The sequence below is a fragment of the Tenrec ecaudatus genome, chromosome 4 (genome assembly GCF_050624435.1).
Source record: "Tenrec ecaudatus isolate mTenEca1 chromosome 4, mTenEca1.hap1, whole genome shotgun sequence".
NCBI classification, from domain to species: Eukaryota; Metazoa; Chordata; class Mammalia; order Afrosoricida; family Tenrecidae; genus Tenrec; species Tenrec ecaudatus.
The window spans coordinates 172,651,249-172,666,399 of NC_134533.1; the positions used below are offsets into that span (position 1 = coordinate 172,651,249).

The 15,151-nt window shown below is 53.8% G+C and overlaps 1 protein-coding gene across 1 annotated transcript in view; it reads right to left on the minus strand.

Moving 5' to 3' along the window:
• Nucleotides 1-15,151, minus strand: part of ITGA9 (integrin subunit alpha 9) — a 367,262-nt gene that overhangs the window by 258,216 nt on the left and 93,895 nt on the right. The window contains exons 14-15 of the mRNA XM_075547054.1: nucleotides 14,891-15,045; nucleotides 4,170-4,330 (exon numbers count right to left, since the gene is read on the minus strand). Of these exons, the coding sequence (XP_075403169.1) occupies nucleotides 4,170-4,330; nucleotides 14,891-15,045 (316 nt within the window). The remainder of the gene's footprint in view (nucleotides 1-4,169; nucleotides 4,331-14,890; nucleotides 15,046-15,151) is intronic.

Below are 15,151 nucleotides of genomic sequence, written 5' to 3' on the forward strand. Positions count from 1 at the left end.
TTGAGGAGTGTTGAACCAGCAACCTCTTGGTTAGCAGGCAAACCCTTAACCATCGTGCCACCAGGCTCACCACAATGGAGTGAGGAGTGCACCCGCCAATTCAAGCTGAGCACCATCATGAGATGGTTTCCCATGGCACCCAATCTCCATCCTCTTTGGAAAGCTATCCATGATCAAGCCCCTATCAGTCCTGCCAGCCTCCAGAGGGAGCCCCAGTGTGGTACCTGGGTGCCCTGAACGCATCCCCAACACTCCACAGCACCCTTTACATGACATGGGGAGAGCATCCAGCGAGAGTCTGCGGACACTGTTGTGTCTCTGATAATTTTATTTTTAGACTTACTTTCTGGTTTTGGCACACGACCATTTGGTTTCTTTTTCCAACGGAGCATAAAAATCCCTGCTTTAAATTCGTTTATGTGAGGGAAAAGGTCTATTGATATCATGGTAAATGTCAAATAAAAGACCACAGGAGGTGTGGGGTGAAGTCAAAACACTTGCCGACACCACACAGGCGGCACACGGCTGTAATGGACAGGACCAAAACCGGGCCTCCCGACAACACAAGAAGCCAGCAGAGAAGACCATGGGCCTGACCAGAGCCCAGGGCACACGTGCTGCGGCGGTGAACTGCAAGGCAGGTACAGTGGACCTTCTGGCCTAGATGGAGCTGCCTGGACTCACCTATGACCAGAGGTCTCCAAACCACGGTCCTGGGAGAAGGGAGCAACCCCCAGCATTGGCCTGATTTGGGAGGGGGGTCAAGTTTGAGGCAAAGAGGCTAAGGAAGCAGCCAAGGCTGCCTCCTCTCTACTGGCCACAGCAAGGTTTACACGGCACCCCGAGAGGCTGTGGCTTATCACAAAGCTGTACCCCTGGAGGCCCCGGTCTTGGAGGCTGGGAGTGGAATGGAGTCCTGTATGCGTCATATCTAGCCCCGGAGGCAGGTGTGAGCCCAAGCAGTCTTTTACGATATAGATACATATTGCCATATATGGGCTGAAAACTTCTAGGGAAAAGGGGGGTGGGGGCGATTGGACTGGGCTTAAAGAAAAAGACCTAAAGATAGCCTAAACAAAGCTTACCCCGCCCCTCAGTGCCTGCCCTGTCTGCAAGCCATATGGTGCTCGATAAGCCAGCCCACTTTTATTTATCTTCTCTGACTTGTCTATAAAGGAAGGCAAGCCAGGTCCTAAGGAGAAATCGCCCTGGTGGCGTAGACACTGTGCTTTTATAAACTGTCCTGGCTAGCAGCTCCCAGGCCCTCAGCCCTGCTCCCAGGAGCCAGCCGGGGCCACCCCCACCCCCATCCGGGCTGCCCGCCTCAGCCACTGAGGGAGCCCCAGCTGGGCCCAATTGAGGACCGGCTCAGCCATCGCCCCACGCAGGTCCTCTGACACAGCCCACACAAGACTACCAGGAAAGAGACTCTCCCTGTAGGAGTTGTTGTGAGGTACTGTCAGGTCAGTCCCGATCCACAGCGACACCACACACAAGAGAATGAAACACTGCCCGGTCCTGTGCCTGCTTCATATTGGAGCCAATTACTGCCCCGCTGCGCCTATCCATTTTCCTGATGCCCCTCCACCTTACCAAGCAGGACTGTCCTTCTGTCTCCAGGCGCCGTGAGTCTCAAAAGGAGCCCTGGTGGCCTAATGGCCAAGTGCCCCACTTCTAAGCAGCAGGCTCTCCGGGCTGCATGGAATCAAAGACCTGGCCACTTGCTGGTGTCAAGGTTACAGCCTAGACACCCAAGGGGTGGTTCTCCTCATCACATGGTCAGAAAGAGCAGATGGTCCCGGGCTTCTCCTGTGCATCCTCTGGGTGGGTTTGAACCGCCAATCTTTTGATTAGCAGCCAAGCCCTTCTGTGAGGATGGACGGTGTAGGAGAGTCAGTAACAGATGGGAAGGCACCCAACAAGATAGCACAGGTTACCAAGTATCTTACCTCGATACTAACAGGGACACTGCCTCATTGATGCTAAGGTCGCAGAAGCTGCCACCTCTTTGCACGAGGAAATGGCCAACTGTCTCTCACTTGTGCTAAGTCCAGGCCTGATCTCCTGCTCACCCTAAGCCCACACTGGGCGTCCTGCCCTGAGTCCTGCCCTCTGCTGCCACACTCCTCGGACCACCCCAGAGCAAGGATGCCTCCGGAGACGTGCACCAGCAGGACTGTACCTAGAGAAATGATGGAAGAGTGGGGGAGTCTGTCAGAACAGGAGAACTTAAGGATCATCCACGAGAAGGGAGACTGAAAAGTCGTGAGACAGTGCCCTGTCACAGGAGGAAAACATGACAGCCCTGAGGTATTCTGGCTCACACAGGCCAGAACTGTTCTAACAAAACTTCTAGTTGCTTCTCTGAAATTCTAATTTAACTTAAAAAGAAAAAAAAAAACCTTGCTGCCATTGAGTTCATGCGACTACAGGGCAGAGGAGAACTGCCCCTACAGGTTTCTGAGAGTCTTTCTCCCAAGGAGTGGCTGGTGGTTTCAAACTGCAAACCTCATAGTTAAAAGCCCAATACATAACCACTACACCAACAGAGAGGCCTATAGTTTTATCTGCTATCAGGGTACATAGTAGCACTGGCTGCTTAGGCAGCCCTGCTCTTCCTCAGGTGACCCATAGGGGCCACAACGGACACAGCCCAGTCTCTGGCCTGTCCCTCAGCCCTGTTCCGCTTGTGCACTGAGCAAAGGCCTGCAGACCCTGCAGTCTTCTCTCACAGTCAACAAGGAGCACAGGGCAACTTCTTGGCCAAGGTTGCCACGTGGTCTCAAGGGACACATTTGTAGCACAGACGGGAGTGGGAGAAGGCCCAAAGGAAGACGCTCTGTCCCCAGCAAGTCTGGAAAGGTCTGGGGATGTTTACAAGCGAGCCTGTGCTGAGCACCCACAAGCCGTCATCTAAGACCTGGAGTGGTGAGTGGCTGGGGGCCTTCACACGAGCACTAGCAACTTTATAAATGGCCTTCACCTGGGGCCTCGTGGCAGCTGCTGGGCCAGGCAAGCCCCAGCACGCGTCCTGGCGGGAGACCCAGCCTCACTTGAAATCATCTCAGGCCAGCCAGGCCAAGTGCCCGCAGATGTGTGGGCATTTCTCTTTGTGCCTCCCAGAAGCACACAGCAGCAGCTGTTAGGTCTCTTACTTGAGTCACTAACAAGCCCATAATAGAACGATACTTCATTTCCAATCTGCGGACTATTTCTGCCAACAGCCAGAGATCCACTGGCTAATCCCATTACGTTCAACTATATGAAATGGCCATTTTCCTTAGTCAAACATGTTAGAATATTGGCAATTACACGTGGCCCAACCTAACACTCGTCTTACGGAGTGGCTGCTGCTAGGTATGTCAGAACCGTGCGAGCTTCCTCGTGCTATATGCATTGTGGAATGGGATTCTCTGACCACCTCTCAAAGTGGAGATCCCTTTCAGAGATGCAGAAACGGAGACGCACATACGGGCACAGCCTGCCTGCCTCCCACCCTCCACGTGGCATGGCCCACACAGGTTCTTCCTTGCTGGGTCAGCGGCTGGCATTCTCACCACCCCAGGCAGGGACTCTCAGCAGACGGGTGCCCGCCTGTGCAGAGGCCACTCTCTGGCTAATCAAAGCTGACCTAAATTCGCAGCCAAGTGCATTTAAGAACCAATCTCCAGAGGCGAAAGATATTCGAAAACGTACTTAGGCCAGGCAGGGGAGAGGACTGAACTCTTAAAGTAAACGGAAAGTAATCAAGGGTGAAAATCCATTTTAAAACATGTAGCAGACCACTGGGGAAAGCATCAGGTACAGTATGATCAAGCACCACCACATCCCCGGGAAAAGCGCTTCTGGGATACTCCTCTAAGAAGACTCTCAAGCCTCATAGCCAGAGAGGAAAAAACGCCTCCCAAAATAGAGGCTAGAGGCCTTCGCTGGCTTCCTGCTTTCGCTTCAGAGGCTGAAACTAGCTCCCACCAGGGGCTGGGGCTGGCTCCGTGAATAAATACAAAGCTCTCCGACTCTGCTCTTAAAAGAACAGAGAATAGTCTGCGCCTTGTCAAATAAAACGGTGCAAGCCAGAGGCTAGGGAATGCCCGGTTAAAGAGGTTCCCACCTGTCCCAGTACACATCTGTCAAGGTCAAAGTCTGAAGACCCAGAAGAAAGGACCGACCTTGACATGGGCCACGTAGTGATGACACGTCTCCTCCATGTGGACCAGCTGCAGCTTCTCTGCGACCTGGCCCGTGGTCTCTCCCAGCAGCACAAAGTAGACCCTGGGGGGCTGGCCCTTGTCCTTCTTGGCCACATCAGCCGTCAGAACATAATTCAGGCCTGCCAACAGACAAGAGGTTGAAACATGAGCAGTGACAGACAGGTGGTGACAAGGCCACCTCTACTCCCACCTGAGAGGGGTTCTCAGACTCCAGGGCCATGTCCCCAATTTATGAGACCCCTGGCCTTCCACCCCTTAGGGGGACTGCTGCTGTTCTCACCACCCAGGCAGCCCAGCTTGGTGGCCAAGGTGCTCACAAACTCCAGAGAAGCCCACGAGGTCACCTGCCTTCCAGGTTCACGCCAATGTGACATTAAACTTCATAGCTTATCAACTAAGCCACCAAAACATGCACCAAAAGTTAGCTGGGTCCAACCCAGGTTAGTGTTCCGAGAAGCAGACAAGACAATGAGCACACAGAATATTGCCAGAAGCTGTGTACCTTGTGTAAAGCAATGTCTGTCCAACACCGGGAGCAACTCCTTGGGGTCATTCTAAACTCATCTCCTGGATCTTGAGTCAGGCTCTCTAGCCACAGGGGTCACGGGGCCAGGCACGTCTCCAGAGTTAGCCAAGCACTATGTGACAGGCACGGCTGCTGCCCATCCATGCCCACCTACTTCACGGAGCTGATGCTCACGGAAAGTCACAGACGAAGGCTGAAGTTGAACGTACTTCTGGGCATCGGGCACTCTATCATGTTTCTTATTTCAGCAAGTCCCCGGGTAGCACAAAGGGTTCGAGCTGGGTGACTGACCTATAGGTTAGTGGTTCAAATCCACATAGTGACTCCCACAAAGCTGGTAAGCTTAAATGTTCTCCGGAGTTCTACTCTGTGTCATATGGGGTCATGGATCCAAATCTACTCACTGGCAACAGGCTTGGCTTTTTTGGCTATTATTTCAGCAGGAGTCTCTGAGACTATTCATAATCCCAGTTCCAAGCCAATGAGGTTGGAGATTGGAGAACCCCCAGTGGTGCCCATAAGAAAGGCCTGGCACTGTGTCCCCCAAAATCCAACCATTGAAAACCCGACAGCTGTCACACTGTCAGGGAGTCGCCATGAGGCCACAGTGATCTGAAGGCAATGGCTTTATCAAAATTGTGACACCACACACACACACCCCCCCCAGGACCTGGGGGAAGAGTCACTCCTGAGAGAGACATACCTCACCTGGACCTGATATGCAATGCCAGGCGGCAGTGCCTACTGGGACTTGAAGACACAAAGCCACAGGTAGAATGTATCTGGTCCCCTGCATATCCCTGAAAGGTTAGGAAATGCCTAACCGTGAGTTTTACTAGGAAGATGACTTTAGCATCAGCAGGCCCAGATCATTGCTTTTCTCAGCCACAGAAGAGCATTCCAGAGACCAGTCCCTCCACAGCGCTTTTTGAACCCAAGGGGAAAGTGCTGTTACAAGTGATAGTATGAGAACCTTCCCTCACCCCCACCTCCCCTCCCCCACGAACTTGCCAAGCTATTGAGCTACAGGTGACCCCGTCCCTAGACCAGCCTCTCAGGCTGGGGGGGGGGGGGTTGTTCGTGTTCTTGCACCAGCACTGCTCCTGCCCAGGCCTCTGCCTGTGAAGCCAGAGGCAGAGATGACTCTGGCTTTTAGTAACTTCAAAGGGATTAACCACCGGGGGGGGGGGGGGGGGGCATGAATGAGGAGAGAGGGACAGACACAGTCCCACTGCCCAGGAGTGAATTTTTACAGCACCTAATGGCTTTCCTGGGCCTCTGCCATCCTCGGGGTCTGTGCCAGCGCTGGCCGATTTCTGGTCAGCCGGGGTAAGTCTGCCCCAACTTGTTTCTTTCGGCCAACAGCTGATTTCCAAAGGCAGGCTGGTCACCAGGAGGAGCCAAGCCCAGGAAGTATCCTTTAGAAGGCAAGGGCTCCCAGAGCAAACAGGGGGGTGGGGGGGCCTGGACAAGGGTTGCACACCCACTGGGGTGGGAGCAACAGGACCAACTCCTGCTCGTGGTCTCCTCTGCAGCCCATGCCCTCCCGCCCTCCCTCAAGGAGGGGCTCATGGGGAGAGCAGTAGGGCTGGACTATCTTGCCTGGGGTGAGCATGTAAGAACACAGGAGGCAAAGCAGAGAGATGCTCACTGCCGCCCCCTCTGCACTCTCCAGCTCAAGTGTCATGGCCAACAGGTGCCTCACCCTCCCAGGGCTTCCTCAATGGCTCCAGCACACACAAGGCTGGTCAGGTGTGCCCGGAACTAGTGTCCCCGAAGTAGCCCTCAGTCAGTGCAGGGCCCTGGCTTCCTTGACTCTGGGCGAGCTGACGCCCAGGTGTATCCTACCCTGCGCAGAGCCCCCCAGCTCCCCGTGACACTGCCCGCTGGGGTAACTCTGCAATGGAACGACCCTCATCAGACGCCCCCCCCCTCACCGCCTGACTGGTGGTAAATGCATGTTCCACGCAGGATCTGCTTCTGGGAAAGTCCCAAAAAAGTCATTTTTAAGAGCAGAAAGAGGGAAAGGAACCGGCCTTCAGTGTGGGCCAAGCACCGGGTCAGAGCTTCTCAAGTTTCAACTTCAGTTCCTTAGAGGCCCAGTCCATCCCACGCCCGACATGCCCAGCACCTGGTGACCTGGTGGGTCCGAGCAGGGCTGTGCTCCACAGGTATTCAATGGTTGTTCTGGGGTCACCAGGCCTCTCTTCTAATCTAGGGTACACCTAGGTGGTCTTTTGGCACCACCCAGGGGCTGCCCCCTAACCTCCCTCAGTCACTCACTGTCCTCGAGTACCCTGTAGGACAGGGAACTGCCCCTGTGGGTCTCAGGGATTGCAACTCTTTATGGGGAGTAGAAAGTCTGGTCTTCTTCCCTGGGAGAAGCTGGAGGTTTTGAACTGCTGACCTTGTGGATCGCAGCCCTATGGGCAACCATTACACCATTAGGGCTCCCCCCTCCCGGCCTAGAGGAGGGCCAGCCCTTCCGAGGTGACAGAATCCGAGCAGAGCAGAGGCTGCCTCTGCCCGGCTCACCCCACACTCCCCTATGAGTGTCCATCTCCTCACTGTGAAAACAGGCAACCCCAGGCCCAGGGGACGCTCCCCAGTCACCAAGCGCAATCGTCTGGGATCGGCCTACTTGAGACCGGCTCCTTGACGATTTGTTTTGACATTTTAAATTACCCACGAAGCAGTCCCCTCCACATCTGGCTCCCTCTTTGAGATGACAGCCATGAGGCCCCTCAGCCTGTGGAATCGTGCCCGAGCCAGAGGAGGTGGGCAGCTTTGGAAGCGCGGAGTGCGCCTGGCCTGTGGTTTGAACCGCTCCCACCTCCAGCTCAGGGAGGCAGCCCTGGGGGGTAGGGGTGGGGGCAGGCGCCGACTAGAATGGAGGCAGCCCCTCAGTGCTCTGCTCCATCACTCAGAGCAGGGCTGGCTGGGGGACCCCAGGAGGGTGGGCCGCCTGAGTCAGCATGATGTGAGCCGGCAAACCCACACCTCCAAAAACCAGACCTGCTGCTGTCTGGTCTATTCCAACTCAGGCTGGCAGCAGCCCCTCCTGCCGGCCAATCCCGCCCACCCGCCCGGGGAGAGTGCCGGGTCTGACTCGGGCCTGCTCCCAACAGCACACTTTGCTTCTCCAGGTTTGCCTCCTTGCAGCCTGAGTCCACCCCCATCGAGTGATGTCATGTCTAGTAATGCCCCCAGCTGGTTCTCCAGGCCCCCACCCCCTGCCGCCGCCGGGGCACATGCTCTCTGGCATCGACTCTGGCTCTGCTCTCTCCTCCCAGTGGGCTTTGACTCATTCCCGTTCTCCAGTTGAAGGAGACTTCAGCTGTGAAGTTCTAGTAACTTCTCCTTCCAGCGCTTCCTTACAGGTGCCCCAGGAAGGGGTGGGGAAACAATTCCACTTCACTAGCCATCCTGAAAGGAGCCCTGGGGGCCTATTTTTGTAATGCACTGGGCAGCTAACAGCAGGGTCAGCTGCTCCAGACCACCCACTGCTCTGTGGGAGAAAGATGAGGCTTTCTACTCCCTTAAAAGGTTAAAGTCTCAGCAATCAATCAACAGGGATAGCTCTACCCTGCCCCACTGGGTCTCCGTAAGTCAGATTGGACGAGGTGGCAGTTTGAGCTTTACTGCATCTCCCCCGTCCCCAACATCCTCCCCCCCAAAAAATGAGGATCATTATTCATTACCCCACTCTTCACTTAACATGAGATGTCCCTTATCTTCCATGGCCATGCTGCGCCCAAGACCCTGAGTTGCTCAGAGAAAGTTCTTGGTGTGCAAAGACTGCCAGGGCAGAAAAGCAGCCCTGGAGTGGCAGCAGGGCGTTGGAGACAAGGTCTCGCCATTTCCATCTTATTTCGGCTACTGGCTTGGAAGACCTTGGGCTCAGAACCTGGGCTCAACTGCTGGTCCAGAGACAGGGGCCTGGACTCCGCTGGCTCACAGATTTGCCAGGCTGCCAGGTGGCCACTGGAACACAGGCAGAGGGAGCAGTGAGAGGGCAGCACACAGACCCACGGGACTCTTAGCTTCCTGGCTTGCTGCGCTCAACCTTTTGGGGACACAGTCAGCGCCCAGGCTGCTTGGGAACTGCCTGCTCCATCCGCAGCTTCCTGAGGACACCAGGCAAGCTTAAGTGTCCACCTGGCTGGCAAAACAGCAAGTAAGTATGCAGGAGAATGGTCAGGTTTCTACTCCCGTAAAGATCTGCAGCCCTGGAAACCCAGTGACAGGTCTACTCTGTTCTACAGGGTCACTATGAGTCAGAATTAACTTGCTGACAGCGAGTTTGAGTTCTGTGTTGTGTTTAAATGAGGGGATACAGGCTGGGTAAGGGGTGGAGCCCGCCTGGGCCTGCATTCCCCACCAGAGGACTGTCATGTTGCCTCCCCCACCAGGTCATGAGTGAGGTGATGAATAGTAACATTCAGGGTTTTCAGGTGGTTAATGAAATGCGGTCTAGGATGTTCTTGGGAGCAGCAGCAGGGCATTGGAGACGAGGTCTCGCCATTTCCATCTTATTCCGGCTACTGGCTTGGAAGACCCCCCACTGTTGGAAGGAAACACACACGTTTCTAGAAAAGTGAGTGAGGGGCACCTGACTCACTCTTGTCCCCATGGTCTATTGGCCTCCCTCCCCTGGAATGCCGGCTCCAGAGGCCAGGGGCTCTGTCCAGTTCCCAGCATATAATCTGGCACGTGGTAGGAGCTTAATAACCACTTGGGGGCTGAGTGAGCCCCAGGCACTTCAGACCCTCCATGAACACTGGCCCGGAGCTTTGCTGGCTTGTTAGGTAAACATTGTCCAGCCTGTGTGATCACGGGGTATCAATGGGATCAGGTATCAGGCATCAAAGACCCAGAACAAAAAATGATATTGATGTGAATGATGGGGGGAGGGAGGAGTGGAGACCCAAAGACCATCTGTAGTCAATTGGACATTCCCTTACAGAAGGGTCACAAGGAAGAGAGGAGCCAGTCAGGGTGCAGTGTAGCACCGATGAAACACACAGCTTTCCTCTAGTTCTTTAATACTTCCTCCTCACAACTATCATGACCCCAATTCTACCTTACAAATCCAGCTAGACCAGAGCATGTACAGAGGTACAGATAGGAGCTGAAAACACAGGGAATCCAGGACAGATAAACCTCTTAGGACCGCTCATGAGAGTAGTGATACCAAGAGGAGAAGGGGAAGGTGAAGGGAGAAAGGGGGAACCAATCGCAATGATCTACATATAGCCCCCCCCCAGGGGGACAGACAATAGAAAAGTGGGTGAAGGGAGACAGCGGTCAGTGTAAGACATGAAAAAAATAATAATTTATAAATTATCAAGGGTTCATGAGAAAGGGCGGGTGAGATGTGCGTGAATGTGCTGATACTGAAGGCTCAAGTAGAAAGAAAACGTTTTGAAAAAGATGAGGGCAACAAATGTACAAATGTGCTTGACACAATGGATGGATGTACGGATTGTGATAAGAGCTCTAAGAGTCCCCAGTAAAATGACTTAAAAAAAAAAGTGAACGGTGCCTCTCAGCCCCAAAGCCACCCTTGTCTCTCCTCTGCCAAGCCGTGTGCCTGGGACTCTGTAGACCTCATTCCTGCTCTGCCGGCGGCTCCCTCTGAGGCTCTACCAAAATGGACCATCCGGGGGAGGTTGCAAGGTGGGAGCAGGGGATGGGCTTATTCCTTCCTACCCGCCTCCTACTCTTATCATCTGAACCCAGCATCAGTGTGTCCCAGCAATTGGTTCCAACAGCAGTTACTTCTTGTTTATACCCCCGCCCCCCTACACACACACCCTGACCCTCCCAACCTCTCAGAGGCTTAGGTTCCACCCATCCCTATGAGGTCCCGTCTCTAGGTTCTGACAATCCTAAGAAAATGGTGATCTCCACTGCTCACTCCCATGACACGGCTCCCAGGAGCTGGGTCCCCATTGCTGAAGTTGGAAATGAAGAGGTGATTGGACTCTTTCTCTATGTGGATGCTCAAATCCCCCCCCAGGCCTCCCGGGGGCGGGAAAGAAACCAAAGGGGCCAGGCTCTAATGTCTAATGGCTCGTGGTTCCCTAAGCCAGCCCACCCACCATGTCCTGCAACTGAAGAGCTTGGCCCTCCATCAGGACCTTAGAGCCGTTCAGAAGCACCTAGCATCCTACCGACACCTGTAAGTTCCACAGTCACCAGCTGCACGGCCCAAATACAGCCTTCTGATGGCAGTCCCAGCCCCGGAAATGCAGACACTTGTTCACCATGCATACAGTGGATGACACCACCACAATCACCATCATCATCACTACCACCACCACCACCACCACCACCATCACTACCACCACCACCACCACCCATTACCATCACCACCACCACCATCACTACCACCATCACTACCACCACCACCACCACCACCTATCACCATTACCATTACCATTACTACCACCACTCATCACCATCACCACCACCACCATCACTACCACCTATCTCCATCACCATTACCATTACCACCACCACCACCACCCATCACCATCACCACCACCACCCATCACCATCACTACCACCACCACCATCACTACCACCACCATCACCACCACCTATCACCATTACCATTACCACCACCACCCATCACCATCACCACCACCACCAAAACCACCCATCACCATCACCACCATCATGACCACCACCATCACCACCACCATCACTACCACCACTACCACCACCACCACCTCCACCACCTATCACCATTACCATTACTACCACCACCACTCATCACCATCACCATCACCACCTATCACCATCACCATCACCACCACCACCATCATGAACACCACCATCACTACCACCTATCACCATTACCATTACTACCACCACTCATCACCATCACCACCACCTATCACCATCACCATTACCACCACCACCACTACCACCACCACCACTCCTCCACAGCCAACAGCAATGGAAATGGTAAGGCTCAAAAGCCTGAGGCACCAGCCACTGCTTCCCAAAGGCCTGAGAAGTGACACTGAGCTGGCCAGCTCCAACTGGTGAGCCTGGAGAGAATGGAGGCTTCTCTGTGCTCCTTGGGGTGCCCCACCTAGAGACTGAGGGTCTGAGCTTCTCAACCTGGCAGAGCCAATGGGCTGCCTTCCAGGCTGGCTGAACCCTCAAATAATTCACCCACAGCCAGACCAATACAGCTTCCGGATGAGCAAGCCTTCACCTCCACCTCCACCTCATTGCCAGTCACATTTCCACATGGTCACCCATGGCTCTATTCACCATTTCTCTTCCCACCTCCAACTAGCTCGTTTGTGGTCAATTTCTGCCTCTACTGAGAAGACTAGGGGAAGAAGGCCCTGCCCTGCAGGCCAGTGGGAGAGAGAGAGAGAAATGGCAGTTGCGGGTACTTTCTTGTGCTGCCCCTCCTGACGCCATCCTTTAGAATCCTAAGTAAATGTGGGGAAACATCCTCTCGAACATGTAAAGGGCTGATTGATTTCATCTAGGAACCTGTGTGACAGGTGGGGGGTGGACTTGTGAACTTGTGCTGAGCATGAACTCCCCTGGGTTAATATAGGGAGGCAGCAGTGGTTCAGTGATGGACATCTTGCCCTCCAGGTGAGAGACCTGGATTTGGTTCATGGCCAGTGGATCTCAAGCACAGGCATCGCACGTCCATTGGTGGAGACTTGCATATTGCTATGATGCTGAACTGGTTTCAACAAGCTTCCCAACTAAGCAGAAAGGCCCTGGCAGTCTACTCCTGGAACCAAAACCGGCCAATGAAAATCAGATGGATCACAACAGTCTGATCCCAGTATGCACTAGGCTGGCATGCCCCAGGCCCAACTCAATGGCAGTTACCATCCGTTATTAACCAGATTGCTCCATCTCACTATGAGCTACAGTATTACATGTCACCCACTGGCATGTCCCTTCAATTATACACCAACAGTCCCAAGGTCATGGCTGAGGGTTGACCTTCACTGGAATTCAGCTCACTGGTCAGCACAAGGCTTGTGCCGGACCAATGGCAAGGGAAGACACCAGACCTCCTCCTCACCCAGCTCATGAAGACCCACCTCAGCTGTTTGCTCTAGCACGTGTCTCCTGTTCTGAACTAACTCCTGCTCAAGACTGCCTCTTGGCTCCTTCTCCCCAGTCCCTGCTCTGTCCCTGGGTGGCACATGTAGATTCCCGTGCTCAGGTGCTAACTGAAAGGTCAAGGTCGGAGGTTCCCATTCCCCTGGAGGTGCCTGGAAGAAAGATCTAGAGATTGGCTTCCCCCAAACCAGCCACTGAAGACCCCACAGAGCACAGCTCTACTCTGACAATGCAAGGGTGGCCAAGAGCCGGCGTCAGATGGGCAGCAACTGGGAAGTGCTGCTCTGCTTATCTGATCCTTTCACCATGACGTTGCTCACAATGCAGAGTCCCATGATTGTATGCACACAAAGAACAGAAACTCTCTCCATCTCCCATAAGACGCTCTGCGGGGCAGGATTGACACCATGGGCCTAGGCCTGGGCCTGGAGGCATGCGATACATCGTGGGTACATGCACACTTGCTGGAACATGGGCTTGCTTGCAGCCATTTCAAGTTCTAGAACAGTGCTGCAACTTTCTATGTGCCCCAGAATTAATTTGCAATTCTGTCATTCTTTTTACATGGTTTTCTTTTGTCTTTTTTAGTGCGGTCTGACTACATCATGAGTTAAACCTAGATAGGACACATGCCCTCTAATGAGCTGGCCAACACACGAGTCTCAGGACCACCTGAAAGGTGTTTGTTTGTTTTTTCCCTAGAAACTACTCTTAGACAATTAAGGGGTGGTTGAGCAGCTGTTAGAAATCAAAAACGAAGTCCTATGAGACCCACAGCTTCACTGGTAGCTGTGTGACCTCGGGCATCTTTCTTTCTGCTCACCGGGCTGTGCACAAACATTTTGCTAATCCTCCCTCACAAAGAGATTCCAAAGACAAGACGAAGGTATGTTTACATTGACTCTTGCATACTAAGTGCATCTTAAAGGCAGTCTATGTAAATCAGGACAAGATTTCATTGGTGAGCTTATTCAATTCCTGTGGAGGTCGATACACTGCCCGTGGCACAGCCTGGAAGGATTAGCAGATTTTTAAATATGGTGAAAGCCCTAAGAAAGAGCTGTGGACTGACCTGGCATGTGTGAGTGTACTGCACCTCAGGGCCTCTCACGTTTCAATAGGTGCACCAATCTCAGGGGTGACAGGATCCTGTTAGGATGTAGATTCTGCCTCTGCAGGTCAGAGCCGGCTCCCAGGAGTCTACATGTCTAACAAACTCCCAGGTGATGCCGATACTGCTGGTCCAGGATCACACGAGAAGTCACTCATGATATTAAACATGTTTTTAAAATGTTAGGGTGGCCAAACCCCATTTTGGTCATGGTGGTATGTGGTTTCCTGAAATTCTACTCTCTATCATTGAATCAGTCTTTCAAGTAAAAACAAAGCCACTCTTACAATGCACAACTGCCCCGGACTCATTTCCGTGGGGCCCTCACATGCTCTACACTCTGATCAACCACAAGCCTGTCTGGTTCTGGGGCTTCCTACAGGCTCTGAAGCTGGGCTAGTGAGGCAGGGAAATAGCAGGGAAGGCTTCCTGCGCTGGGGCAATGCCTGCCTCTTGTCAAAAGTCGGAGGCTGCCAAACCAGCTAGGTCTTTTGAAAACTCGGCAGCTCCCCATCCAGCCTTGGACTCCATCCCACTTCACAGCACAGGGCGTCCAGCCCCCTGGCATCTGGCTGACACTGAAAGCTCAAGAGGAGACGCCCAAGTCCATGGCTTCTCACGTGGACTAGTCCACAAGGCAGCAGCGAGGTGTCAGTGTGGCCTCTAGACAGCTGAAGAAAGGCTGTTGGATCCCACCCTATAAGCCTCGAGTTGGAGGTTAGGTTAAATTGAGAACACGTGGATCAGTCAGAAGCGAGAAGGTAAGGGAGCTGCAGAGGCCACAAGACACCCGGAGAGGCCTGCTGCCCACAAACCAGCCCAGACACACAACAGGAGGGACCTTCAGAAACCCCCTGGGGACCCCGGGACCCCGCCCACCCTGCCACAGCCAGCAGCATCCCAAGCCCTGGTTCCGAGGTGCGTTACCGATTTCTCCCGGAACGTGCTTGCCGTGGAAGCGAAAGCAGGCAGTGACGTTCAGGCAGTTCACAGGCTGCAGCCCATCCTGACACTGAGGGGCCGTGATATTGATGGAGGCCGGGAGGAAGATGGAGACGTCCACGGTAATGACGGGCCTCGCCCTGTGAGTCAAGAGAAGAAGTGGGGGGGGGGGGGAGGTTAGCTGTGCTGAGGGGCGGCTTGTGGAACCAAACACAGACTTCACTGGCAGGATCCTTGCCGAGAGCC